The 25,657-nt window shown below is 36.2% G+C and overlaps 5 protein-coding genes across 10 annotated transcripts in view; 2 read left to right on the forward strand and 3 right to left on the reverse strand.

Moving 5' to 3' along the window:
- LOC127860137 (uncharacterized) overlaps positions 1-25,657 on the reverse strand; it is a 355,128-nt gene that overhangs the window by 214,757 nt on the left and 114,714 nt on the right. The gene's annotated exons all lie outside the window — the stretch shown is intronic.
- The window catches only part of LOC127860164 (protein CDV3 homolog), a 337,157-nt gene that overhangs the window by 146,458 nt on the left and 165,042 nt on the right, over positions 1-25,657 (reverse strand). The gene's annotated exons all lie outside the window — the stretch shown is intronic.
- LOC127860172 (uncharacterized) lies at positions 687-9,181 on the forward strand. Its single transcript, XM_052398070.1, has 4 exons — positions 687-802; positions 1,815-1,946; positions 2,667-2,741; positions 4,459-9,181. Exons 2-4 carry the CDS (start codon positions 1,820-1,822, stop codon positions 4,674-4,676), a joined length of 420 nt encoding a protein of 139 aa, XP_052254030.1. The 5' UTR covers positions 687-802; positions 1,815-1,819; the 3' UTR covers positions 4,677-9,181.
- On the forward strand, positions 19,540-21,550 carry LOC127860158 (uncharacterized). Its single transcript, XM_052398044.1, has 2 exons — positions 19,540-19,802; positions 20,082-21,550. Exons 1-2 carry the CDS (start codon positions 19,586-19,588, stop codon positions 21,323-21,325), a joined length of 1,461 nt encoding a protein of 486 aa, XP_052254004.1. The 5' UTR covers positions 19,540-19,585; the 3' UTR covers positions 21,326-21,550.
- LOC127860171 (uncharacterized) lies at positions 21,874-25,049 on the reverse strand. The gene is made up of 3 exons (XM_052398069.1): positions 24,611-25,049; positions 24,119-24,280; positions 21,874-23,800 (listed from the first exon to the last, which is right to left on the reverse strand). The coding sequence occupies exons 1-3, from the start codon at positions 24,923-24,925 to the stop codon at positions 23,780-23,782; spliced, it is 498 nt and encodes a 165-aa protein (XP_052254029.1). The 5' UTR covers positions 24,926-25,049; the 3' UTR covers positions 21,874-23,779.

Consider the following 25,657-nt stretch of genomic DNA (forward strand, 5'->3'; position numbering starts at 1 on the left):
GTGGTTGTCATACGATAACTCAAGAACGCTTGGGCCTAGGATCATGAAACATCATAGGTACATTGATCTGACTTGCAGATGACCCCTATTGATTTTGAGGGTCACTAGGTCAAGGTCACGGATCGATATTGTAAAATGGTTCCGGATTATAACTCAAGAACGACATACGCTAGGATCATGAAACTTCAGGGTAGATTGATCATGACTCTAGAGAACCCTATAGATTTTGAGGTCACAGGTCAAAGGTCAAGGTCACAGTGACCCGAATAGTCAAATGATTTTCGAATGATAACTCAAGAACGCTTTTGCCTAGGATCATGACACTTCATAGGTACATTGATCGTGACTTGCAGATGACCCCTATTGATTTTAAGGTCACTAGGTCAAAGGTCAAGGTCACAGTGACAAAAGTCGTATTCACAAATGGCTTGCCAGTACAACGGACAGCCCATATGTGGGGGCATGCATGTTTTACAAACAGCCCTTGTTTCTATAGATTTCAGCAAGACCCACCAATGGATAATAGACATACAAGACCCCACTGTTGACATTATATGCTTACAGGCATTGAGGCAACTATACAGGAGTCAGAGCCTCTCATGATACAACAGGCCAGTGTTAACTGTGCTGATCGAATGCAATCTACAGGTTTCACTTTGGTTCTTTCAGAGTCCATGTCAAACTGCTGACAGTGAAGAGCCAGGCAGTCTGACCCATGATAGGAGGGAGCCAAGTGAAGAGCCAGCCAGTCTGAGCCATGATAGGAGGAAGCCAAGTGAAGAGCCAGCCAGTCTGACCCATGGTATTTCTGTTATCATAGCATAAAGGCCCACCTATTGATGATAAAGACATGACCCAACTGTAGACTATATATTCTAGTACAATTTGTCAGTAGATTGATCATGACTCGCAGATGACCCCTATTGATTTGAGGTCACTAGGTCAAAGGTCAAGGTCACAGTGACCCGAAATAGTAAAAATGGTTTCTGGATGATAACTCAAGAACGCATACGCCTAGGATCATGAAACTTCATGGGTAGATTGATCATTACTCGCAGATGACCCCTATAGATTTTTGAGGTCAAAGGTCAAGGTCACGGTGACCCGAATAGTAAAATGGTTTCCGGATGATAACTCAAGAACGCATACGGCTAGGATCATAAACTTCATGGGTAGATTGATCATTACTCGCAGATGACCCCTATTGATTTTTGATTGTCACTAGGTCAAAGGTCAAGGTCACGGTGACCCGAAATAGTAAAATGGTTTTTCGGATGATAACTCAAGAAAGCATATGCCTAGGATCATGAAACTTCATAGGTAGATTGATCATGACTCGCAGATGACCCCTATTGATTTTGAGGTCACAAGGTCAAAGGTCAAGGTCACGGTGACCCGAAATAGTAAAATGATTTTCGGATGATAACTCAAGAACGCTTTTGCCTAGGATCATGACACTTCAATAAGTACATCGATCGTAACTCGCAGATGACCCCTATTGATTTTCAGGTCACTAGGTCAAAGGTCAAGGTCACAGTGACAAAAAACGTATTCACACAACGGCTGCCACTACAACGGACAGCCCATATGGGGGGCATGCATGTTTTCTATAGATTTCAGCAAGACCCCACCAATGGATAATAGACATACAAGACCCCACTGTTGACATTATATGTTTACAGGCATTGAGGCAACTGTTGAAGACACCCACAGTCTAGAATCTATACAGGAGTCGGAGCCTCTCATGATACAACATGCCAGTGTTGACTGTGCTGATCATATGCAATCTACAGGTTTCACTTTGGTTCTTTCAGAGTCCATGTCAACTGCTGACAGTGAAGAGCCAGGCAGTCTGACCCATGATAGGAGGGAGCCAAGTGAAGAGCCAGCCAGTCTGACCCATGATAGGAGGGAGCCAAGTGAAGAGCCAGCCAGTCTGACCCATGGTATTTCTGTTGTCATATAATAAAGGCCCATCTATTGATGATAAAGACATGACCCAACTGTAGACTATATATTCTAGTACAATTTTCTGTTGTCCAAGCCAATATATATTATGCCACCCTTCGACGAAGAGGGGGTATATTGCTTTGCTCATGTCGATCGGTCGTCTGTCCACCAGGTGGTTGTCATACGATTACTCAAGAACAGCTTGGGCCTAGGATCATGAAAACATCATAGGTACATTGATCATGACTTGCAGATGACCCCTATTGATTTTGAGGTCAAAAGGTCAAGGTCACGGGACCCGAAATAGTAAAATGATTTTCCGATGATAACTCAAGAACGCTTTGCCTAGGATCATGACACTTCATAGGTACATTGATCGTGACTTGCAGATGACCCCTATTGATTATCAGGTCACTAGGTCAAAGGTCAAGGTCACAGTGACAAAAAACGTATTCACACAAATGGCTGCCACTACAACGGACAGCCCATATGGGGGGCATGCATGTTTTCTATAGATTTCAGCAAGATCCACCAATGGATAATAGACATACAAGACCCCACTGTTGACATTATATGTTTACAGTCATTGAGGCAACTGTTGAAGACAACCCACAGTCTAGAATCTGTACAGGAGTCAGAGCCTCTCATGATACAACATGCCAGTGTTGACTGTGCTGATCATATGCAATCTACAGGTTTCACTTTGGTTCTTTCAGAGTCCATGTCAACTGCTGCCAGTGAAGGGCCAGCCAGTCTGACCCATGATGAAATGAGGCAGCCAAATCCTCAAGGTATGAACTAAATTTGAAGACGGGTTTCTCTGCATTTTCTATCATTATGTGACAGAGTCTTATGTCATGACTGTATTAAAGTAAATGAGTAGTCCAAGTCAAGTGTGATGCTCTAGACGACCTCCTCTGTGATCTACAGGGTTACAACAATGTGCTTGTAAAAGTCCTTGTAAAGTACAAAGTAGGCAGTTTGCTATGAAAGTTAATGTTTAGTACTTGTTCTTCCAAGAAATGATAGTTCTGCGAACTGTCAGTTCTTATATGTGTGAAAAATTGGTTTAAAACTGGTGTTAAAACAGTTTCAGTTAGTTCATTTTACCTCCTAACATGTTCAGGTTTTGTGCATTTTTATCAGGAAAACCTTGCTCTACAATATTCAATCATTGTATCACTTGCAGTGTTCTGCTGTGAAATTTTACTGTTGGGGACCCTTTAGGATTACAAAAGTGGGGACAAAAGAAAAAATATGGGGACACAGAAATATTTTGTAGCAGAATTAAATGTGTGGAAACTAATAACCTTTAACTTGAACTTTTAAACGTGCTTAAACTTCTTACAGTCAGGTTGTAACATTGTTATTAAAACTGGAACATTCAAAAAACTTTTTAACACTGTCAAACAGTTGTCAACATATTTACAAAACTTTGAAAAAATTTATGGTCATTGGACTCCGCATGTCAAAGTACTTGTTCGATAATTAGAATACCGATAGTAAAGGCGTTTTCTTTTTGCTTTATGCACAATCTGCATGTCATTTTGTTGTTTGTCAAACAGTGACCAAGGACATTTTTGAAGCCAATTTTCTTGGAATGTACGTTTAGGGGCAGACTTTTTTCGTAATTGCTAAACGATGTTGGGACTTGGGAAGACTCTGTTGGGTTGTTAATATTATTGTCATATTTTCTAATTTTACTTGCCGGAGGAAAAAAAAAAATGGATTTTGTTTTCTTTGGCCTGTCACTTAAGCCATTTTGATAGGTTCGGAATTTCCTTGATATCTGATTGGTTGTTATAATCTCAACTTACCAATGAAATAGAGTGTTAATATTAAATAAATTAACCATTGGCTGCGAAATGACGTCATGTCCAATGAAATAGTTTGTTCTGGTTACACATTCACTCGATTACTTTACCGACTTACAAATTGAATCGATTAGTTTTTATTTCTAATTCATGTGCGCCCGCGGACCCATATACAGAAAACGGGTGGGGACAAATATTTGTTTTTTGCGACAATAACACAAGGGCGCATCCACGGCAGAACACTGACTTATGTTGATACTTTGTGTGCAAGGATCAATTCAGTAGAAAAGTCAACAAAATAAAGGGCTTACAGTCACTGAACAAATGAGTTTGCTGCTTAGAGTGTATATTTTTCCCAAAAATATTTGAAAATTTCCCCTCTTGGAAGTGTAGTTCAATTTTAATCAATACCTCGTTTAAATAATTCACAGAAAAGCCAAAAAATGTTGATCTTTGAACATAAACATAACATGTTGATGACAAAAAAAGTTGGAATAATGTTTTTCTCTCTGTGTATGGTGAATTATGGTGTTACAACTTGATTTTGTATGTTACTTGCTTAGCATTGAAATTTCCCCTTTTACACGTGAATTATCCCCCTCTCAGGGGACCCGACCCCTTTTCCCCAAAACTGAAAAAAACACTGACATGATACTCATTGCTATTTTATTTTTTATATCTATTCTTGTTTTAGGGACAGGGACAAGAAAAGGAATGAAACGAAAGTGGGCCAGCGAAGAGAACATATGTTTCATGAACTTTTTTAGAGATGAATTAAGAGAAAAAAAAATGCCATCTGGCTCAAAAATAATGGGGTCCCTAAAAATACTTACCGGAAGAACAGTGGCCCAGATAAGGGCAAGGGTCCATAACATTATTATGGAAAAACAAAAATGGAAAAAGAATTGTTGAACTGTGGAATATGTTTATGCCCCTGGTAGGGTGGCATATAGCAGTTGAACTGTCCGTCAGTCAGTCAGTCTGTCCATCTGGCCGAAAACTTATATGGCCATAACTTTTTCAATATTGAACATAGCAACTTGATATTTATACCCCTATTACAATTGGTAATGGGGGCTATATAGGAGTCACGTTTGTCGGTCTGTCCCGATATTTCATCCGATCTTCACCAAACTTGGTCAGTAGTTGTATGTAGATAATGTCTAGATCAAGTTTGAATATGGGTCATGCCAGGTCAAAAACTAGGTCATGGGGTCACTTAGTATGTTTTAAACTGTAAGTTTGTACGGACCATAGCTATGTTATTTATCGTTACATTTTTAAATGACTCGGTACATTTGTTCACCATCATGGAACGGTGTGTCGCGTTAAAAGAAATTACGTCAATATCTCAAAGGTCAAGGTCACACTTGGGAGTTCAAAGGTCAAATGCTTGTCCGGGCCATAGCTTTGTTTTTTATTGTGAGATTTTAAAATCATTTGGCACATTTGTTCACCATCATTGAACAGTGTGTCGGGCGAAAGAATTACGTCGATATTTCCAAGAACAAGGGCACAATTTGAGTTTAAAGGTAAAAAATGGCCATAATTGAGCTTGTCTGGGCAATAACTATGTTGTTTATTGTGCGATTTTAAAATCGTTGGCTCTTTTGTTCACCATCATTTGACAGTGTGTCGCGCGAAAGAATTACGTCGATATCTTCAAACTCAAAGTTGTAGTTTTAGTTCAAAGGTCAAAAATGGCAATAAATTATCTTGTCTGGGCCATAAATATGTCATTCATTGTAAGATTTTAAAATGACTCTGTACATCAATTTTGTTCAAAGTCATTGGAAGGCTTGTCATGTGAAACAATTCAAGAGTTCAAAGGTAAAAATGGCTATAAATGATAATGGCATAATGATTCTTAAAAAATCGCCATAAATTGTATTATCTTGTTTTGTGAAGACAGCATACAAAATAGTCTGTGTCAATGCGTTATGTGGGGGTATATGTCACGTCTGTGACAAAGCTCCAGTTGGCATGCATGTGCATCTTGTGAAGCTGCACATATTGAGTGGTGAAAAGTGAAGGTCAAGGTAATCCTTCAAGGTTAAATGTTAAATATATTGCTTCTGTCCGTCCGTCTGAAAACTTTAAAATTGGCCATAACTTTTGAGCTCACCTGAGTGCAACATGCTCATGGTGAGCTTTTGTGATTGCCTTTTGTCCGTTGTGCGTTGTATGTCGTCAACATTTTGCCTTGTGAACACTCTAGATGCCACATTTATTGTCTGATCTTCATGAAATTTTGCAGAACATTTGTCACATTGATACCTCGACTGAGTTCGAAACTGGGTCATGCTGGGTCAAAAATTAGGTCACTAGGTCAAAAAAACAACAAAAAAACTTGTGAACACTGTAGAAGTCCAATCTTCATGTAACTTTGTCAAAATGTTTGTCTAAATGATATTTTGGTTTAGTTAAAAATTGGTTCCGGTCCGTTGAAAAACATGGCCGCCAGGGGTGGGGCAGTTTTCCTTATATGGCTATAGAGAAACCTTGTGAACACTTTAGAAGTCAAAATGTTTGCCTAATCATCATGAAACTTGGTCAAAACATTGGTTTTATTTATATTTTGGACGAGTTTGAAAATGGTCCAGATCAGTGAAAAAACATGGCCGCCAAGGGGCGGGGGAGTTTTCCTTATGTCTTTAGTTAAACATTGCTAACACTCTGGAGGCCACATTTATTGTCCATTCTTCATGAAATTTGGTCAGAAGTTTGGTCTCAATGATATCTTAGACGAGCTGAAAATGGTTACGTTTGCTTGAAAAACATGGCTGCCAAAGGGCGGGGCATTTTTCCTTATATGGCTATATATGGCTATAGTAAAATCTTGTTAACACTCTTGAGGCCACATTTATTTTCCGATCTTCATGAAACTTGGTCAGAATATTCATCCCAAAAAATATCGTAGACAAGTTAAAAAATGATGCTGGTTGGTTGAAAAACATGTCCGCCAGGGGGTGGGGCATTTTACCTTATATGGCTATAGTAAAACTTTGTTAACACTCTATAGGCCACATTTATTTTCTTATCTTCATGAAACTTGGTCAGAAGATTTGTCCTAATGATATCTTGGATTAGTTCAAAAATAGTTTCGTTTGCTTAAAAAACATGGCCACCAGGGGGCGGGGCATTTTTCCTAATATGGTTATGTATCATGCTTTACTAAAACATTGTAAACACTCTGTAGGCCACATTTATTTTCCGATTATTATGAAACTTGGTCAGATGATTTGTCCTAATGATATCTTGGATGAGTTCAAAAATGGTTCTAGTTGGTGGAAAAACATGGCCACTAAGGGGGCGTGGTATTTTTCCTTATATGGCTAAGTAAAACCCTGTTAAAACTCTAGAAGCCATATTTATTGTACGATCATCATGACACTTTGTCAGAAGATTTGTCCCAATGATATTTGGACAAGTTTGAAATTGGTTCCAGTTGCTAAGAAAAACATGGCCACCAGTGGGCGGGGCATTTTTCCTTATATGGACTTATGAATCTTCTTGAAACTTTGTCAGTATATTAGTTTAAATGATATCTTGGATGTGTTTTTCACGTTGACATTTGAAGCTTTAACTTTGTATGATTCTAAATATGTGTCAATGCTGTCAGTTGAATTTTGAAATATGAAGTTTTACATTTTTTGTAGATTAAATAATTTGTAAAATGTTGCAGTTTCGTCAATCAGTTTTATAAGATATTGAGCTTTAAATATGATGCAGATTGTAAGATTCTTAATATCTTTCAATATTGTGGATAAGTTTTTGAGATATCAAGCTTTGAGTTTTATGCAAATTGTATGATTTTAAAATGTTTTAATGGTGTTGATCAGTGTAATGAAGATTGCATAATTTTTATGTTTTAATTCTGTCTATTGGTTTTCAAAATGAAAGACTTTGATTTTGTAAGTGCACTTTTATCTCCTGAAAGATTCTTTTCTAGTGTTTAGTTTATATTTTAAGGCTGTTTGCAAACTCGAAGTGAAAACAGTTCTAATACAATTTGGTAAGGACATGACATTGCATATCTGATTTTAAAATGTACTTTGCTGGCAACGTGTAATTTTCTGAAATGTCTTAGTAAGACTGTTGTTTGCAATCAAAAGGTCTGTGCTTCAAATACAGGGTAATGCATGTTTTTTGTCCAAATTTATGGCGATTCAGACATTGTTCTATGTAAATTTGGGGTTTGCTTGAAGGTTCAGTCTATTTTTATGTCCCTCACTATAGTAGTGGGGGACATATTGTTTTTGTCCTGTCTGTTGGTTGGTTGGTTGATCTGTTTACGCCAACTTTAACATTTGCAATAACTTTTGCAATATTGAAGATAGCAACTTGATATTTGGCATGCATATGTATCTCATAGAGCTGCACATTTTAATTTTCTGAAAGGTCAAGGTCAGAGGTCAAATATATGTGGCCAAAATCGCTCATTTTATGAATACTTTTGCAATATTGAAGATAGCAACTTCATATTTGGCAAGCATGTGTATCTCATGGAGCTGCACATTTTGAGTGGTGAAAGGTCAAGGTCATAATTCAATGTCATAGGTCGAATATATGGCTTCAAAGCGGCGCAGTAAGGGGGATTGTGTTTTACGAACACAGCTCTTGTTGTTAACTGCCTTTTTAGTCCCTTACCAGTGTTTCACTAAAGTCCGTGTACTTTGGACTCATTTAAAGTTGACATTTGAAGCTTTAACTTTGTATGATTCTAAATATGTGTCAATGCTGTCGGTTGAATTTTGAAATATGAAGTTTTTCATTTTTTGTAGATTAAATAATTTGTAAAATGTTGCAGTTTAGTCAATCAGTTTTATAAGATATTGAGCTTTAGTTATGATGCAGATTGTAAGATTCTTAATATCTTTCAATATTGTGGATAAGTTTTTGAGATATCAAGCTTTGAATTTTATGCAAATTGTATGATTTAAAATGTTTTAATTTGTTGATCAGTGTACTGAAGATTGTATACTTTTTATATGTTATAATTCTGTCTATTGGTTTTCAAAATGAAAGACTTTGATTTTGTAAGTGCACTTTTATCTCATTATGCCCCCCTTCGAAGAAGAGGGGGTATATTGCTTTGCTCATGTCGGTCGGTCTGTCGGTATGTCAGTTTGTCGGTCCGTCCACCAGGTGGTTGTCAGACGATAACTCAAGAACGCTTGGGCCTAGGATCATGAAACTCCATAGGTACATTGATCATGACTCGCAGATGACCCCTATTGATTTTGAGGTCAAAGGTCAAGGTCACGGTGACCCAAAATAGTAAAATGGTTTCCGGATGATAACTCAAAAATTCATACGCCTAGGATCATGAAACTTCATGGCTAGATTGATCATGACTTGCAGATGACCCCTATTGATTTTGAGGTCACTAGGTCAAAGGTCAAGGTCACGGTGACCCGAAATAGTAAAATGGTTTTCAGATGATAACTCAAGAACGCATATGCCTAGGATCATGAAACTTCACAGGTAGATTGATCATGACTCACAGATGACCCTTATTGATTTTGAGGTCACAAGGTCAAGGTCACGGTGACCCGAAATAGTAAAATGATTTTCGGATGATAACTCAAGAACGCTTTTGCCTAGGATCATGACACTTCATAGGTACATTGATCGTGACTCACAGATGACCCCTATTGATTTTCAGGTCACTAGGTCAAAGGTCAAGGTCACAGTGACAAAAAACGTATTCACACAATGGCTGCCACTACAACGGACAGCCCATATGGGGGGCATGCTTGTTTTACAAACAGCCCTTGTTAAAGATTCTTTTCTAGTGTTTAGTTTATATTTTAAGGCTGTTTGCAAACTCGAAGTGAAAACAGCTCTAGTACAATTTGGTAAGGACATGACATTGCATATCTGATTTAAAAATGTACTTTGCTGGCAACGTGTAATTTTCAGAAATGTCTTAGTAAGTAAGACTGTTGTTTGCAATCAAAAGGTCTGTGCTTCAAATCCAGGAAAATGCATGTTTTTTGTCCAAATTTATGTCAATTCAGACATTGTTCTGTGTAAATATGGGGTTTGCTTGTAGGATCAGTCTATTTTTATGTCCCCCACTATAGTAGTGGGGGACATGTTGTTTTTGCTCTGTCGGTCTGTTGATTGGTTGGTTGGTCTGTTTATGCCAACTTTAACATTTTGCAATATTGAAAGTAGCAACTTGATATTTGGCATGCAAATGCATCTCCTGAAGCTGCACATTATCATTGGTGAAAGGTCAAGGTCATCCTTCAAGTTCAGAGGTCAAATATATGTGGCCAAAATCGCTCATTTTATGAATTCTTTTGCAATATTGAAGATAGCAACTTGATATTTGCCAAGCATGTGTATCTCATTGAGCTGCACATTTTGAGTGGTGAAAGGTCAAGGTCATCCTTCAAGGTCAGAGGTCAAATATATGTGGCCCAAATCGCTTATTTTATTAATACTTTTGCAATATTGAAGATAGCAACTTGAAATTTGGCATGCATGTGTATCTCATGGAGCTGCAAATTTTGAGTGTTGAAAGGTCAAAGTCATCCTTCAAGGTCAGAGGTTAAATATATGTGGCCCAAATCGCTTATTTTATGAATACGTTTGCACTATTGAAGATAGCAACTTGATATTTGGCATGCATATGTATCTCATAGAGCTGCACATTTTGAGTGGTGAAAGGTCAAGGTCATCCTTCAAGGTCAAATATATGGGTCAAAATTGCTCATGTTATGTTACTTCTGCAATATTGAAGCTAGCAATTTTATATTTGACATGCATGTGTATCTCATGGAGCTGCACATTTTGAGTGGTGAAGGGTCAAGGTCATCCTTCAAGGTCAAACGTTATATACGGGGCATTGGGTTTCACAAACGCATCTTGTTGTGTATGTAATTAATTTTGCTTAATTTTTGTGATCCCCCGCCAACAGCGGAGGGATATTAATTTGGCATTGTCCGTCTTTCCGTCTGTCCGTCCGGCACTTTTGTGTCCGGAACCATATCTTGGAAGTGCTTTAGCAGATTTCATTGAAACTTGGTACGAGTATATATATATGGATAAGAGGATGATGCACGCCAAATGGCATTGTACATCCTTGATTAATAGCGGAGTTATGACCCTTTGTATTTGAAAAAAATGCTTTTTTTGTGTGTCCAGAGCCATAACTTGTATCCAGAAGTATAATGGCGGGGGATATCAATTCAACGAATTTGCTTGTTAAATCAGTTTTTATTTTCATGATAATCATTTAGTTCGTACTGCAACTTATGATGGATTGTTACTACTATCTCCAATTATTTGTTTGTCATGGGTCCGTCACCATTTATCTCTTATATAATACTTGAATTGAGCATTTCACAATCTGACAATCATGCATATCATTTATTAGTTTCATAATAAAACGTCTGACAAGGGTCAGATAATTTAACATATATTGTTGTTATAATTTGTCATGTGTTGTATGAATAAATGACACTTCCATGATAGAGAAAATTTAAATATATTTTTAAAGACATTTGTAAAATGAAAATGAAATAACTATACATTTTACAGTGGCTAGTCGTACGGCTAGACAAGAGGCTAGCCGCACGGCCCCGTACGGGTAGACAATAGGTTTGCCGTACGGCTCTGTACGTATAGCCTTTCCTATGGATATTGTCTAAGTTAAAGACAACCATTTTCAGTGAACTGATAAATTGCCTGTATGAAACCATATATTTATCCATTGTCTGAACGACAATTAAATTATTTGTGTGACTCCATTTCTGAGAAGTACCTTGGCCGTCATTGAATTTCATAATATCGATGCCGCAACTAATTAAAACAGTTTTCACTCCTTACATAGGAAAGTCGTCTTATTAAAGAATCAAATTAGAAACCGATTTAAATTATGTGTGTGTAAGTCAATTTCTAGAACGTAACTTTGACGGCTGTCGTCATTAAATTTCAAAATATCGATGCCGCAACTCTTTAATACAGGTTTTTCACGCCTTAGGAACGTCGACTAATTAATGAATCAAATAAGCAACCGTATGACATGAAAGGAAGCCGTGAAAGATGACGAATTTTTAAAGCGAGATTATACGATTTTTTCAAATATTTATTAATTTACATAAAATGTGTATAAAAAAAAAACAACTTATTAAACATATATTTGAACATAAACTTAAATAAAAGTTAAGAAGAACATGTGTCGATATATGCAAAATAAGCCAGATATTAAATTCTGAAATCGAAAATGTATGTACAGTCGAATTCGCCAGCATGTAAATCGTGCATGTACGATGTGAATCTAAATTTAGTTTAACGGTTCATTTTTAGTGTGAGCGTCAGCTAACGCTAATGTTTTTGCAAATCGGTATGTGCGTAGAAGCCTTAAAGGGGCCTTTTCACAGATTTGACATGTTTTGAAGTTTGTCATTAGATGCTTTATATTGATGAATGTAAACATTGGATTTTTAACGCTCCAGAAAAAAAATCAAAAATAAAATTTAAAAATGGAAAAAAGTAGCCCGTACAAGGGCTCGAACCAGTGACCCCCGGAATCCTGGAGTAAAAAACGCTTTAGCCTAATGAGCTATCCTGCCAAGCATACATGAGAGGTGTATTCTATACCTGATATAAGCAATCTTCGTAGTTTCACAAATTTAAACGATAACAACAGAACTCTCCAAATTATTCAATCGTTTCGCGTTGCAACGCTCTATAATTTTTAGGTTTTTAAATCGTGAAAAGATGCATATAATGGCTATATTAGACCATGGTTAATGTTCAGTAATACTGATTCCTCACAAATATCATAACTAAAACGAAAATTTGCGAATCTGAAACAACTATTTTCAATTTTGTCAATTTACCAAACCGTGAAAAGATCCCTTTAACTATGACATGGAAAGACAACCACTGTCCGTTGCAGCAGACTACACATTCTACTAGCGTCTGCTAGGAAAGATAACCACCACATTTGCCTGTTTATAGTCCACAACTCACTGGTGCACTGCAGTTGGTGTATATGAGTAATAGAGTTTAACAGCTTGTAAGACGATATTGGCCAGTCTAGTGTTTATCATTGAAAATCTGCACATACTGGCTGCTTTCAGAGAAAACAGGGCTTAATGCATGTCAAATAAGATAAGCCTGTGCATACTGATAAGCTTGTGCAATGCAAACACGCTAAACAAGGACGACATGTCTTATTTTATAATGTTTAAAGGGTCTCTTGTACTGGGATGACAATGTATGCATAAGCATTTAGCCCTGTTTTCCCAAAACGAAGCTAAAAATTTATTTTTTATTAATGATTTAAAAAAAAAACATCTGAACCTGTGCTTTAAGACACACTCTTTATAATTTTGAATGGATTGTGTCCATTCAAAACTTGCAATATAAAAAGCTATAACATAATTTTTTAAACTGAGTTGCGTCTAAACTTATACAACAACGAACACCTACAGTGACGTCAGCGCTTTGATAAATTCCTGCAACCATTTATTCGCCACACGAACACTAACTAAAAATACGAATGCTTCAGTTATAGGCTACTATTCCATCTGTCCGCAACCGCATATCCGCATCCGCAAAAAATAAAACAAGTAGAAATGCACTGCACTTATTCCATTCATCCGTATCCGCACGCGAATAGGCGTCCGCAATAGAACGCTCAAGTGAGCATTCTTGGGCTACTATTCCATCTATCTGTAAATGTATCCGTATCCGCAAAATATACGGACGCTATATTCCATTTATCCGCATACGTCGAACGTATCTTTATTTTTGTATATGGATAAAACTAAAAATTATAATTATTGAGATAATTATAATGAAGGACAAGCTGCTAAGCGTGAATTTAAGTAGATATAAGGTACAAATCATCGTTCTGTCCGTAAAAGGATACAAATGGTAAATACCTGAAACATCTTCTTTTAGTGCCTTGGCTATGATTTTCCATACATTTAAACTTTAAAGTATAATCAGAGTCACGATATGCAGAACTGCGTTGGTTGTATAATTCCGGGTATTTTTTCACGAATTCGATAGATTTTCAGTTTATTTTTTAGATGACAGCTACTCTCATCGTGCTAAATGCCGTCCGTATCTCGTCCGCATCCGTTTGCGGATAAATGGAATATAGCGTCCGTATAACGATTTTGCGGATACTGACGCGGATACGGATGCGGATTGGTGGAATACTAGCCTTATTTTAGGAAAATATGTACGAAATATCTTCGTCACAATCGGCTCGGGCGCTTATTTGTCTTTGCTGCATATTACTGATTAACAGCACTAAATGACAATTCTATACTTTATAAGCCGTACGGCTAGACAATCTCAATAGGAAAGGCTATAATACGTACAGCGCCGTAAGGCTAGCCTATTGTCTAGCCGTACGGGGCCGTACGGTTAGCCTCTTGTCTAGCCGTACGGGACTGTACGACTAGCCACTGCCTTTAGTTATTGGAGGTTCTTATGTATTATACCCAGTCGCAAGTGGTATAGGCTATACTCAAATCTTTTCGTCCGTCTGTTATTGGATACTGTGATGGGTTATGTATCACATTCAATGTTGTTTTTTTTTGTTTATAAGACAAAATCAGATTTTTTTTCAAAATACCTTCCTTTTAACTAATTTGAAAGCATTTTTACAGGTCCATTCTTGCGAAGCAATAATGCAAGTTAAAGAACTGGTTTTACAAGTCCCTATTCGATATTTATGACATAACTATGACTAAAATCTTCAGAATAGTTCAAAGCACGAAATGAATATCTTTCTGTTGGACATGAGGAAGTGGACCGAATATCGATGACTGGATCATTTTCCACGAAGGCACATAAAACTACAGTAAAGTTCCGCTACTTTCAGCTTGGTCTTAATAGCATGTCGGACTTCATAATTAACAGGGTATTTTGTTCTTTATTCAATACTTTGGGACCATGCAATCTTGAAAAATTGCAATTTACAGTGTTCAATGTGGTCTTAATAGCGGTACTCTTCTTGTACTAGGAATCGCTGCGTGTTTTAGTCATTATCTTTGAAATCCTTTTCGAAGCTATCATAAAAAACATTTATACTCGTGTCACGCCAGGGTGACATCACGTCAGGTTTAAACACAATAAGTAAATACATATTGTTATAACGTTTAAATATTCGTTTGACTTCTATTTTTCATTTCAATTTAATAATCCTATAAATGTTTTGTTTTTGGTTGTCATATCTATTTACCATTAACGATCCGCAACTGTTTTACCTTTACGTATCTTTGCAATGAAACTGTTATAGCGACAACTGTTTCATTATAGCTGCTTGCATCACACGGACACCACTGTTATATAATTCAATGATTTCTACAAGGATGATTCTATCCTACATTATCTCAATTGTTTAACCAAGGACATTGTGCTTTTAAAAGTTCCGGCGACTACAAAATCACGCAACAGGAGAAAATAACACGATACGTAGTCAAATAATGCAAAAATTCAAAAAAATATTAAAATAACATTAAACACATATTTAGTTCACCATTGTGTCATTCCCTCTGTAAAATGAATTCGACTCAAAATGTTATTAAATGTATAATGCAAGGAAACCATGCAGAGCGATTCATGCATAGGCCACACAAATACAAACACATCTGATCGTGAGGATTTAATATATAAAGTTTGAGGTCGAGAAGATCTTAACCACAATTCTAATGCGAGTGTCGCAAGATATAACTATGCTCAAGGCCAACTCATTTTTTAGCAAACAATGTTTCGTATTTCAAGTGACACTATCTCAGGGACCCGGTATGTCGGTATCAAGTATCACAGAGTATACATATATAAAAAAATAATTGGGTCATGGGGACCCAGATACGAGGTTTAAAGTAAAAAAATGTATATGTTATTTGTCTGCAGAAATAACTAGATATATTAAGTTTCGAGTTATATATAGGTTGTTGAAGGTAATTCGCATAAAACACGCTATTTTTCAGTTGGATACTAGCATGGGAAAGGGAAGTACCCAACACTCCGGAAATATATCACAGACCCTATAGTTAACCCAGTATGAATATATATATATATATATATATATATATATATATATATATATATATATATATATATATATATATATATATAAGTTTTAATGAAATCCGCCAAAGCACTTCAAAGAAATTACTTCGGACACAAAACTGCGGGACAGACAGACGGAAAGACTGACGGACGGATGGGGAACTGTTTTCGAACTAAACTCTAGTATCTAGGAAACAAATGCTCTGACCAAATTTCATGAAAATTGGATGGACGTCAAACGGACGGACAAACGGGGCACCGTTTTCGAACTCAACTCTCGTATCTAGGAAACAAATGTTCTGACCAAATTTCATGAACATTTGACCAAAAATGTGACATCTCGACTGTTCACGTTCTCACAAGGAAAACTGCCCCACCCACTGGCGGCCATGTTTTTCAACAGACCGGAACCACTTTTGAACTCAACCAACATATCATTAAGACAAACATTTTGACAAAGTTATATGAAGATTGGTAATGAAATGTGACTTCTACAGTGTTTCTGGGTTTATCTTTATTTTTGACCTAGAGACCTAGTTTTTCACCCAGCATGACCCAGTTTCGAACTCGATCGAGGTATCATTTGGACAAATCTTCTGGCTATGTTTCATGTAGATCAATGTGGCCTCTAGCTAGAGTGTTTACAAGTAGCATCCCCAGTGATTTTTTCAAATATGTTTATTTGCTAAATGATTATAATCAGTTTGTAGGCCTTGATTTGCAGTTTTTAAATGAGTTTGAATTTTTAAAATATCTTTATATGTGCCATTTTTAAACTTGCCAAAAATTGCCTGAATAATTGGACAAGGGAATTCCATTTGGGAACCGAGTTCAACAGCATCGTTTTTAACCTAAAAAATACAAACAATATTTATAATAATTAATTAATTATAGTAGGGTATTTGTGTTTCGATACCGTTTTAAAAAACGGTATATTTTCCGTTTTTTAAATATTGGTACGAACGGGTCCAGAACAAAACAGAACTTTCGCACCCATTTCGTACCCATTGAAAATAACGAAAAACACGTGCTCTATGCACAATTTCTTCACTAAAACTGCATTAAACAACAAATAAAATTGAATCCTTTAAAGATTGATCGTATTTACTCCTATAAATATGAGGTCGATTTACATCGGGTAGCTTACGTCTAATTATTTGGACTAGATCGTATTGTGCGAAACATATTGATGGTTTAAATTTTATAGACGGAAATAAGTTTTGCAAAACGGGCATCTGTTATTAGTCCAAATAATTAGACGTAAGCTACCCCGCTTACGTCTAAACGGCTACCGTCGTTTTCCTATAGCAAATTGAGTTCAACTAAAACTTCAGTTTTTCTCGTTAAATCTTTGCTAATGCATACAATTATCATTAATTAGAAATATATGTGAGCGATTACCTCTTAAATGTGTAAAAATTGTGCTTTTAAACCACTTATGTACATTTTTAAAAATAAACATACACAACACACTTCGTGTGTTTGTCGTTTATAGAATTACATTGAATTATCTTGAACGAAATTATTTTTTGAATAGGTTACACATAACCAATTGTTGTTGTACAACAAACCACATCACTTTTTAGCTTTCTGTACTCTTTAATTAAATGGAACCTATATGTGTGTGTTAAAACTACCAGTTGTATCACGGAGTGTATATTGTTAGGAGATGAATCGAGTATTTGACCCTTACTGTAGTAAATTCAATCTTATGCAAAAACTATTCATCCGATTTTATTGGTTTATACGTTATCTTGTTGCTTATTAATTCCTCTTTCAAAAATATACGTTTTAGTATATTCACTTTGTTATTAACGGATTTATAGCGAGATAAACACAAGAAATAAACATTTTATGTTTTACCACCGCGCGTTTTACCGTATTGTGGCTATCGATTTTGTACTATTAGCGTACAGCAAAGCGCCGAGGTTATACATTTTGATGTACCCACTCACGTCTTTTGTTGAATTATAGTTTCATTTCTCGGCCGATTTTGACAAATTATATATCATTAGAAAGCTTACGTTACGTAGTAAACAGATATATAAATATATATTAAGTTTTTCTTCTGATTTCGACAGCCCGGCGAGTTATAACTTTAACTTTTTCAAATATCATACCGTTTTGGAGTTTTAGAATCTAGATTTACGGTTTACATGTTTGTACTTAATACCAATTTGTAGCGTTTATATTTGGAGTTCAGTTTTAAAAATTACATCTTGCTTAGGAGAAGAGAATTCTGTATACGATAGAAAAAAAAATGTTTAAAAACGAAAGTAATTAAGGAATGAAGGCGGAAGAAAGTAGCGCGCGTTCCTAACGCACTGAACTGATGCTACGGTCTCGGCGATTATGCTTTTGTTTAGAAACCGTCAATTGAATTTCCTTTGCCATGATTATTATATTTTTTATGATATATTGTAGTATTTTGTTCACGAAACATATCAATAAAGCTTATTATAAATAAATCTTAATAAATTAACTATTTCAGCTCTTGTTTATAACACAGAAAGGGTGTTAAATTTATGATGAAACAGCGTATATAGCGGACCCTCTCGATTTTATTCGGCTTTGCATGCATACTTGAAATAAAATGGGTGTCAAAAACATTCATCGTTTGCTGTTAATTATCAACGAGGGAATTATGTATAATTATATAAAATGTTATTTACCTTAAATTATCAATTTATTAAAGATTCTTGAAAATCACGGTCGGTGTTACGCGGGTCATTTCGTATTTTGACATTAGGGCATCATGTTCAACTATTCAAAATCAGATTTTTTTTCACTGGGACGATGACGGCTTTGATTTAGACAGGCAGACAGATAGTTTATTCAGACTTATACAACAGTACATCGTCTTCAACTCAAATATATAAATTATTTTTAGACGAATTGTTAGGTGATTACACATATAGCAGTGATGATTCTGAGAATGTTGCCATGTTTCTTATCCGTGTAATCTAGAGTCCGTGGTTTGAGCATTTTTATCGCGGTGTTCAATAAAAAGATATCTCAATAATCTTGTTTATTGATAGATCTGTGGTTTTATTGCCCCTGTGTTCAGCACAAACCAATTGTCTCGTTATGATCAGATACTGTGCCGACCAATACTAAATAACACTATGGTGTCATACGCCACAGCAGGGACCTATACTTGTGATCATGGAGTCTTAGTGCAAGACTTAAAAAAGTATGTTGTTTCGCTTGCGGTTGTTAAAGCCAAAACGGGGCTCCCAGCTGGCACAGCTGCTGATATTCAGATCTGAATACTTAAACTTATTGAGACCTTATTCTTAAGCGTTGCGCGTTTTACGATATCGGATTTTAGGCGGGAATAAAACTCAGTGAAACTATTCAATTTCTTACACAACATTAAGCATATTAACAGTTATTGAAATTAACAATATCAGCGACATCTTTTTAAAGACTAAACACCTTTTCAAGTATCGAATTTAACATGTCAATAAAATATATTAATACCAAAAAAGGTTTCATTTAATATTGTTCACATTAAACCTTTAAATGAAAGTGTCGCTTTAACTATTTTCCGTGTCTTATTAAGCCGCGAATCGTTTGCTAAAAACAGTTAACAAAAAGGGCTACACGTTCTAATTCTTAATGAAATACAAAAATAAGTATAACATAATTAATAACGTCCATAGACCGTTTTCACGCTCAGCGAGCATGCGCGGCAGCCATCTTGGCGATAGAGCTTCCTGATCGAACAATAGCAGTAAAAATTGATTTCCGATAAATTCAACAAAATGGTAAATTATTGCCGTGTCATTGGCTGTCATAATAGGTCGGACAGAGAAAAAGGCAGGTCCTTCTACAGGATACCCGAAGTAATAACGAATCAATGTGAAAAGACCCATGAATTGTCCGAAGAAAGACGGCGAAAATGGCTTGCAAGTCTCAATCAGGATCTGACTGGCAAAACTGTGAAGAACATTCGAATATGCTCCGATCACTTTATTGGAAGTAAGTTGATTTTATAACTGATAAGCGCAGAACAAACAGTTTATTAAGACTTATACGAATGTGCATCGTCTAAATACACACAATATAATACAAAATAAGCACAAGTAGATAATATATATTATACATGCTTAAAAAATGTTTTAAGAGGAATGTATTAAATACATTATTACTGATAAAATACTTTAAATACTTCCAAGTCTTATGAAGGAATGATTTCAAACCATTTATTTATTAATTCATTTAAAACCATATTAACCAATGTGTCATTTTGTTTTTCAGAGAAAAAGGCAGATCTGTTTGCCAGGGATAATCCAGACTGGACTCCTTTCTTAAACATGGGAACCAGTAGGCAGGTCAATACACCTGACAACATGTCCAGCCGGTACTTCCGTAAGAAGGGGCGTGCAGAGAAGTCTGACGCAGCCAAGACTTTATTAATGTTCGCTGAAAACATGTCGACAGATGAGCCGGTTGAAGATTTAACCCCACTACCTTCAGAAGAGCCATTGCCAGAAACTGAGGTAGAAATGCTACAAAAGCAGCTTGCTTTAGCCAAAGAGGAAAATGAAAAACTGAAGTGTAAAAATCATGAATTGAAGGAAAAATTGAAGAACACAAATCCTTATTCAGACAGCGCCTTAGAAGGAAATGATGAAAAAGTAAGATCGCTAACAGGCTTACCATGCTTCGCATTGTTAATGGCACTGTTTCGACTTGTTGAAGAATGTTTACCACCGAAAATGACCTTGGGAAAATTTGAGTGCTTGGTTTTGACACTGGCTAGATTAAGGCTGAACTTGACTATTAGCTTCCTGGCCTTTCAGTTGGCGGTCTCAAAATCCACAATATCCAGAATTTTTGTAGATGTTATTGATGTGCTGTATGTACGGACACAAGGTATTGTCAGATGGCCAGAACGAGAAGAACTACAGAAGACAATGCCACTTCAATTTCAAAAGCATTTTGGGAAAAAGTGTTGTGTTATAATAGACTGTTTTGAAGTGTTTATTGAATGTCCCTCCAATTTAATGGCACGCAGTGAAACATGGTCCAATTATAAGCACCACAACACCGTGAAATTCCTTATAGGTATTGCGCCTCAAGGAGTTGTGTCGTTCATTTCTAAGTCATGGGGAGGACGGACCAGCGATAAATTCATTACCGAGCACTGTGGTTTTTTGAACAAGCTGTTACCGGGGGATTTGATTCTTGCTGACAGGGGTTTTGACATTGGCGACAGTGTTGGAACGCTTTGTGCATCAGTCAACATCCCAGCATTTACAAAAGGCAAGGGTCAACTCTCGCCACTTGATTTAGAAGAAACCAGGAAAATTGCTAATGTAAGAATTCATGTGGAACGTGTCATAGGATTGGTTAGACAGAAGTTCACATTCCTTAATGGGACTCAACCAATTGATGTTGTAATGACCAAAGACGAACGCGGCCTAACAACTATTGACAAAGTGGCATATGTATGTTGTGCACTAGTGAACATGTGCGAGTCTGTTGTAGACTTCAACTAATCATGAACAGTATTATATGATTGGACCAATTTTATCCAACATAGTTGAAGTCACAATTAATTATGTCTTGACAAATAGTAGACATAGCTTTGAGACTTTTAGTGATGAATCAGTCTGCGTTTTGTCATTTTTATGCATTTTATTATATTTGGCATGCACATTTGTATTTATGATTAATAATGTTTTGTTTTTACTGTTACAAATAAATTAACCTTTTCCCACGTTGGTTAAAGTTTAAACAAGCTTTTTTAATTACTGACATTGTAGAAATTGAGTTATTAAGATGAAACCTTGGTTTTTATTCAGTTATCATTGCTTTCTTGATTTGAAATGACACATTTTAATAGTACAATGGCATTTCAGAGTCTGACTCGCAGGAGTGACACCGGAGTGGTGTATTCCTGCTTATTTTTAATAGTATAGACAGTTATCAGAACTGTATCTAAGCGAAAGATCTGAAGTAAATTAAATGCCATGTTACTATTAAAAATCGCAATCTATTAATGAGTATTATCAGCAACACATTCATAAAAGAAGAAGAGTCTTCATTAAACAACTATTTGTGTAGTGTTCTGAGAAAACTGGGCATAATGCATGTGCGTAAAGTGTCGTCCCAGATTAGACTGTGCAGTCCACACAGGCTAATCGGGGACGACACTTTCCGCCTCAATTGGATTTTGCTAAGAAGAGACTTCATTTAAACAAAAAATGTCATAAAAGCGGAAAGTGTTGTCCCTGATTAGCCTGTGCGGACTGCACAGGTTAATCTGGGATGACAATTTACGCACAAGCATTATGCCCAGTTTTCTCAGAACACGACAAATTTTATTAGAAATAATGAATGCAGAAAACACAATCATGAAGAATGTGCAAAATACATTTAACAAATCAATCCACCTTTCTAAGCCCTGAAAACAATATTTCATAAAATCTGTTTTGATTTCAAACAACACATACAGATTTAATGTACACAACATTCATTGAATAACTGTTGTAGCATTTAAGATTTAGGTACTGAAACACATGTAAAGAGTTTTCATAATGAGTTTCAATACTAAACAATACTTATAAAAGCCACTAGAGTTAACATTTGTGTTCCCAAAGTTCAACTAATCCTGACATGAAGGGCAAAACCATAATTTGGTTTTTGGACGTTTGATCATCTTCAGACATGTGAAGTGATACCACCCAATATCACAATTTTCATTGTCACAGCAGATCATTCTTCCCTCCTCTGGTCCATTGCACAAGCAGTAACACTCAGCAGGCGGGTCAACATTATCATCAGTTGCCACCATATTGTTGTTGGCACTACTGACACACAAAGCATTGGCTTTTGTAGTGAGGGTGTCATGAGGATCACTTGGCGTTGGAAGTCTCGTATATATTTTCCCTACCAACTCTGGCAATATCGCATACTTGAACAGTTTTTCTGCTTTAATTGTTGCCTCATTCCAGAATTTGACATCAAATGATATCAGTTCAATGAAAATGTCTTTATCCGTCCACACAACAAAAAAACATGACTCAAGACCAGTTACTCCCATTTGTGTTTGAACCTGGTAATAATATTCATGGTCAATATCCAAACACAGTTCTCCATTCGAATTCTTCTGTAAGCATGACACAGAATCATCAATCATCATACCCTTTTTAGTGTAAGGACATTTCACTTCAAGACAGCTTACCCCGCAGCAGTCACAATGAACAAATCCATCTGGAGAAGCTGCAATGAATGACAGTGTTTCTGAAATATATAGGCCGCTCATTTCCACGCGAAGATTAGAGTGTGATGTGCTCAATACTTCACAACACTGTCTGGTTGCTTTTTTCTCATTCTGGGTTCCCCATTTTGTGGCATTGTTGCTGAATTTGTCATGAGGGTAACAGATTTTCTTTATGAGACTTTTTGATGGATTTGACTCATCAGTTCTGCACACAGCTTTCATGTTAGATGCTGTTATGCGACCAGCTCTCAGATCAAACCAAAGCTTAGAATTTGATTGTTCTTTCGTTAGTTTTTCGCAGTTAATGACTTCTTCATCGGTTACACATATAGTTGGGAAAATTGAGCAACATTTATCCCTAATTTCCTCATCGTATAAGTTTCCCAATCTTTGTTACGAAGTCCATTCAACAGTTTTGGGAGGTGAACTTTTTTTACAACAGGCACATAGTCATCTGAAAAGCCTGGCACAATTGACAACACAGCTGTTTTTTTTCCGGAGAGTTTTAACGCACTGAAAAAATCATTAAGTTCTTCAGTTGTTGGCGCTGGAATTTTTTTCTTTGGCTTCCTTGCACTTACTGGCTGGGTGACAGTCGGTGTGCCCGCCAACATGTCATTGAATTTCCTTTTCAAGTTTTTTTTACTGGTGAAGTCAATTCGACTGGTTTCTTTGTATTGGACGTTTTTAAGGTTAGGTGGGGGCTTCCAGTAGGCAGCTTTCTGTGTTACAGTACGCTCATTAGCATCTGAAAATAAAGAGGTTTATTTTGTGCATTATTGTTTTACTTGTCCTGATTTTAATTATTATACTGTTTACATAAAGTTAAAACATTTTGGGTCCTTAATAATATGATTTCTTAAAAAAAGGCAGATCTTATTCATAAATCGAAAAATTAAAGACTGTCCTTTGGACAACTGAAATACCGGTAACTAAAACTGGTTGTCCGATTTATATTTTGGTACTGGACAACCGTTTAATTTCGCTGACTGTTCAAAGCATGCGAATAAGATTTCTGGGCAAATACATCCTGACAGTTGTAAGTTAAATGACTCTTCGTTCTTACCTTGACGGTTGCGGATACCCAGAACATCAACGCTGCTACATGCGTACATGTTTCGCCACAGCCTGCCATGCAGTCGCAGTGGCTGGCCAAGACTGCACCATTCTTCTCCGCGATGAACCATGGGGTTAGGGCTTTGTCACGTAAACGTTGTGAGTGGAGCACCTGAAATAAATTTGATTTAATTGTTTTGATATCGTGTATCAAAGAAATAAAACATTAATTCTAAACTGGTACTTGTTTAATGTACCTAGTACATCAAATTATTGATGTAACTTATACATACATGTAATGATGTAAACATTGACTGCTGACTTAATTTACTGTGACTTTCTTATGAAATCGTTTAGCAATTAAATTAAATTTACATAATCAATACAATATCTTATATATAAATTTATTAAATATTATGAAATAAAACTTAAAAACAAAATTGAAAATATAAGATACCGGTACTAACACTTGAACAAATATGATAATGCAGTGCAAACTCACCCTTCCTCTAACCACATGTTTCTTGTCAATCACCACGGATTTTACGTCCGACACCCATCCACATTCAACCTGATTCACTGCATCTAAACTTTTATAATTCTTCAAATCATCATGCGTGTACACACTCGGAGTAAACAATAAATAAAACACAATATCTGGATACGACAACGCAGGCAGCAGTTCAACATCATTTGAGAGGTTTTTCAGTTCAAATGGATCATTCTCTGATATTAACTTCAGCTTTTCGTCGTATCTTGCCTGAACAATGGGAATTAATTTATCTCTGTAGTGTTTACTTGCTATTTTTAGAGCCATTTACGCTTCATAAATCATGCTGTTGATATGAGTCATCCGCTATATTTAATTTAACTGAGAATACATGTACCCCCAAGATGGCCGCCAGCCGGTGTTACGGTAAAAAAATACCTCGTCGTGAAAAGGGTCTATAAACACACACAGCAAGATCAAAGTTTTAATGGAAAACTAATATGACATTCCACGTAAATTATTATTTTCGTCTAAATCGAATACTATATATAGAGAAACAATGTAGTGTTTTAAGGTCTGGACTATCATTACTTGTAAGTTTGTATAAACATTTTTCTAATGCAATTAGTAAAATAATGTTTACATTTTATGTTTAATAATTTATTGCATGATTATTCTGTGCTGTTATATGAATTTGATTCCGTTAAAGCTTCCGACATGAATTCATGTCGGAACGATGCTATTGCAAAATAACGTTAAACGATATGAGGTCGATTTACTTTGAGGTCGATGTAAATCGACCTCATATTTATAGGAATAATCTGTTATATGCTATGTTCTCGTATCGTTCTTTTATTATTGCTTGTACCTAAATTTAGTATTTACTTATGAATCGATCCCGATCAAGATTTAGTGTGACGGTTCGGTTATTATGGGCAAATAAGCATACTTAGATAGTGAAATCGTTGTGTAGCGTTCGCGAACAAACAATGATGGCGTCGCGATTGGTAAATCGCTAAATCGTTTCAGCCCTAAACCAAATCGGCCTCGGATGATTAC

This window comes from Dreissena polymorpha, chromosome 15, assembly GCF_020536995.1.
Source record: "Dreissena polymorpha isolate Duluth1 chromosome 15, UMN_Dpol_1.0, whole genome shotgun sequence".
NCBI lineage: Eukaryota > Metazoa > Mollusca > Bivalvia > Myida > Dreissenidae > Dreissena > Dreissena polymorpha.

Coding starts and splice junctions, on each gene's coding strand:
- LOC127860171 (XM_052398069.1), bottom strand. CDS start 24,925: ATGGCTCTAAAAATAGCAAGTAAACACTACAGAGATAAATTAATTCCC. Junction 24,281..24,610: donor AACATGTGGTTAGAGGAAGG/GTGAGTTTGCAC, acceptor AATTTATTTCAG/GTGCTCCACTCACAACGTTT. Junction 23,801..24,118: donor GGGTATCCGCAACCGTCAAG/GTAAGAACGAAG, acceptor CTTTATTTTCAG/ATGCTAATGAGCGTACTGTA.
- LOC127860158 (XM_052398044.1), top strand. CDS start 19,586: ATGGTAAATTATTGCCGTGTCATTGGCTGTCATAATAGGTCGGACAGA. Junction 19,803..20,081: donor CTCCGATCACTTTATTGGAA/GTAAGTTGATTT, acceptor TTTGTTTTTCAG/AGAAAAAGGCAGATCTGTTT.
- LOC127860172 (XM_052398070.1), top strand. CDS start 1,820: ATGTCAACTGCTGACAGTGAAGAGCCAGGCAGTCTGACCCATGATAGG. Junction 1,947..2,666: donor GCCAGCCAGTCTGACCCATG/GTATTTCTGTTG, acceptor TGGTTCTTTCAG/AGTCCATGTCAACTGCTGCC. Junction 2,742..4,458: donor GAGGCAGCCAAATCCTCAAG/GTATGAACTAAA, acceptor TTCTTGTTTTAG/GGACAGGGACAAGAAAAGGA.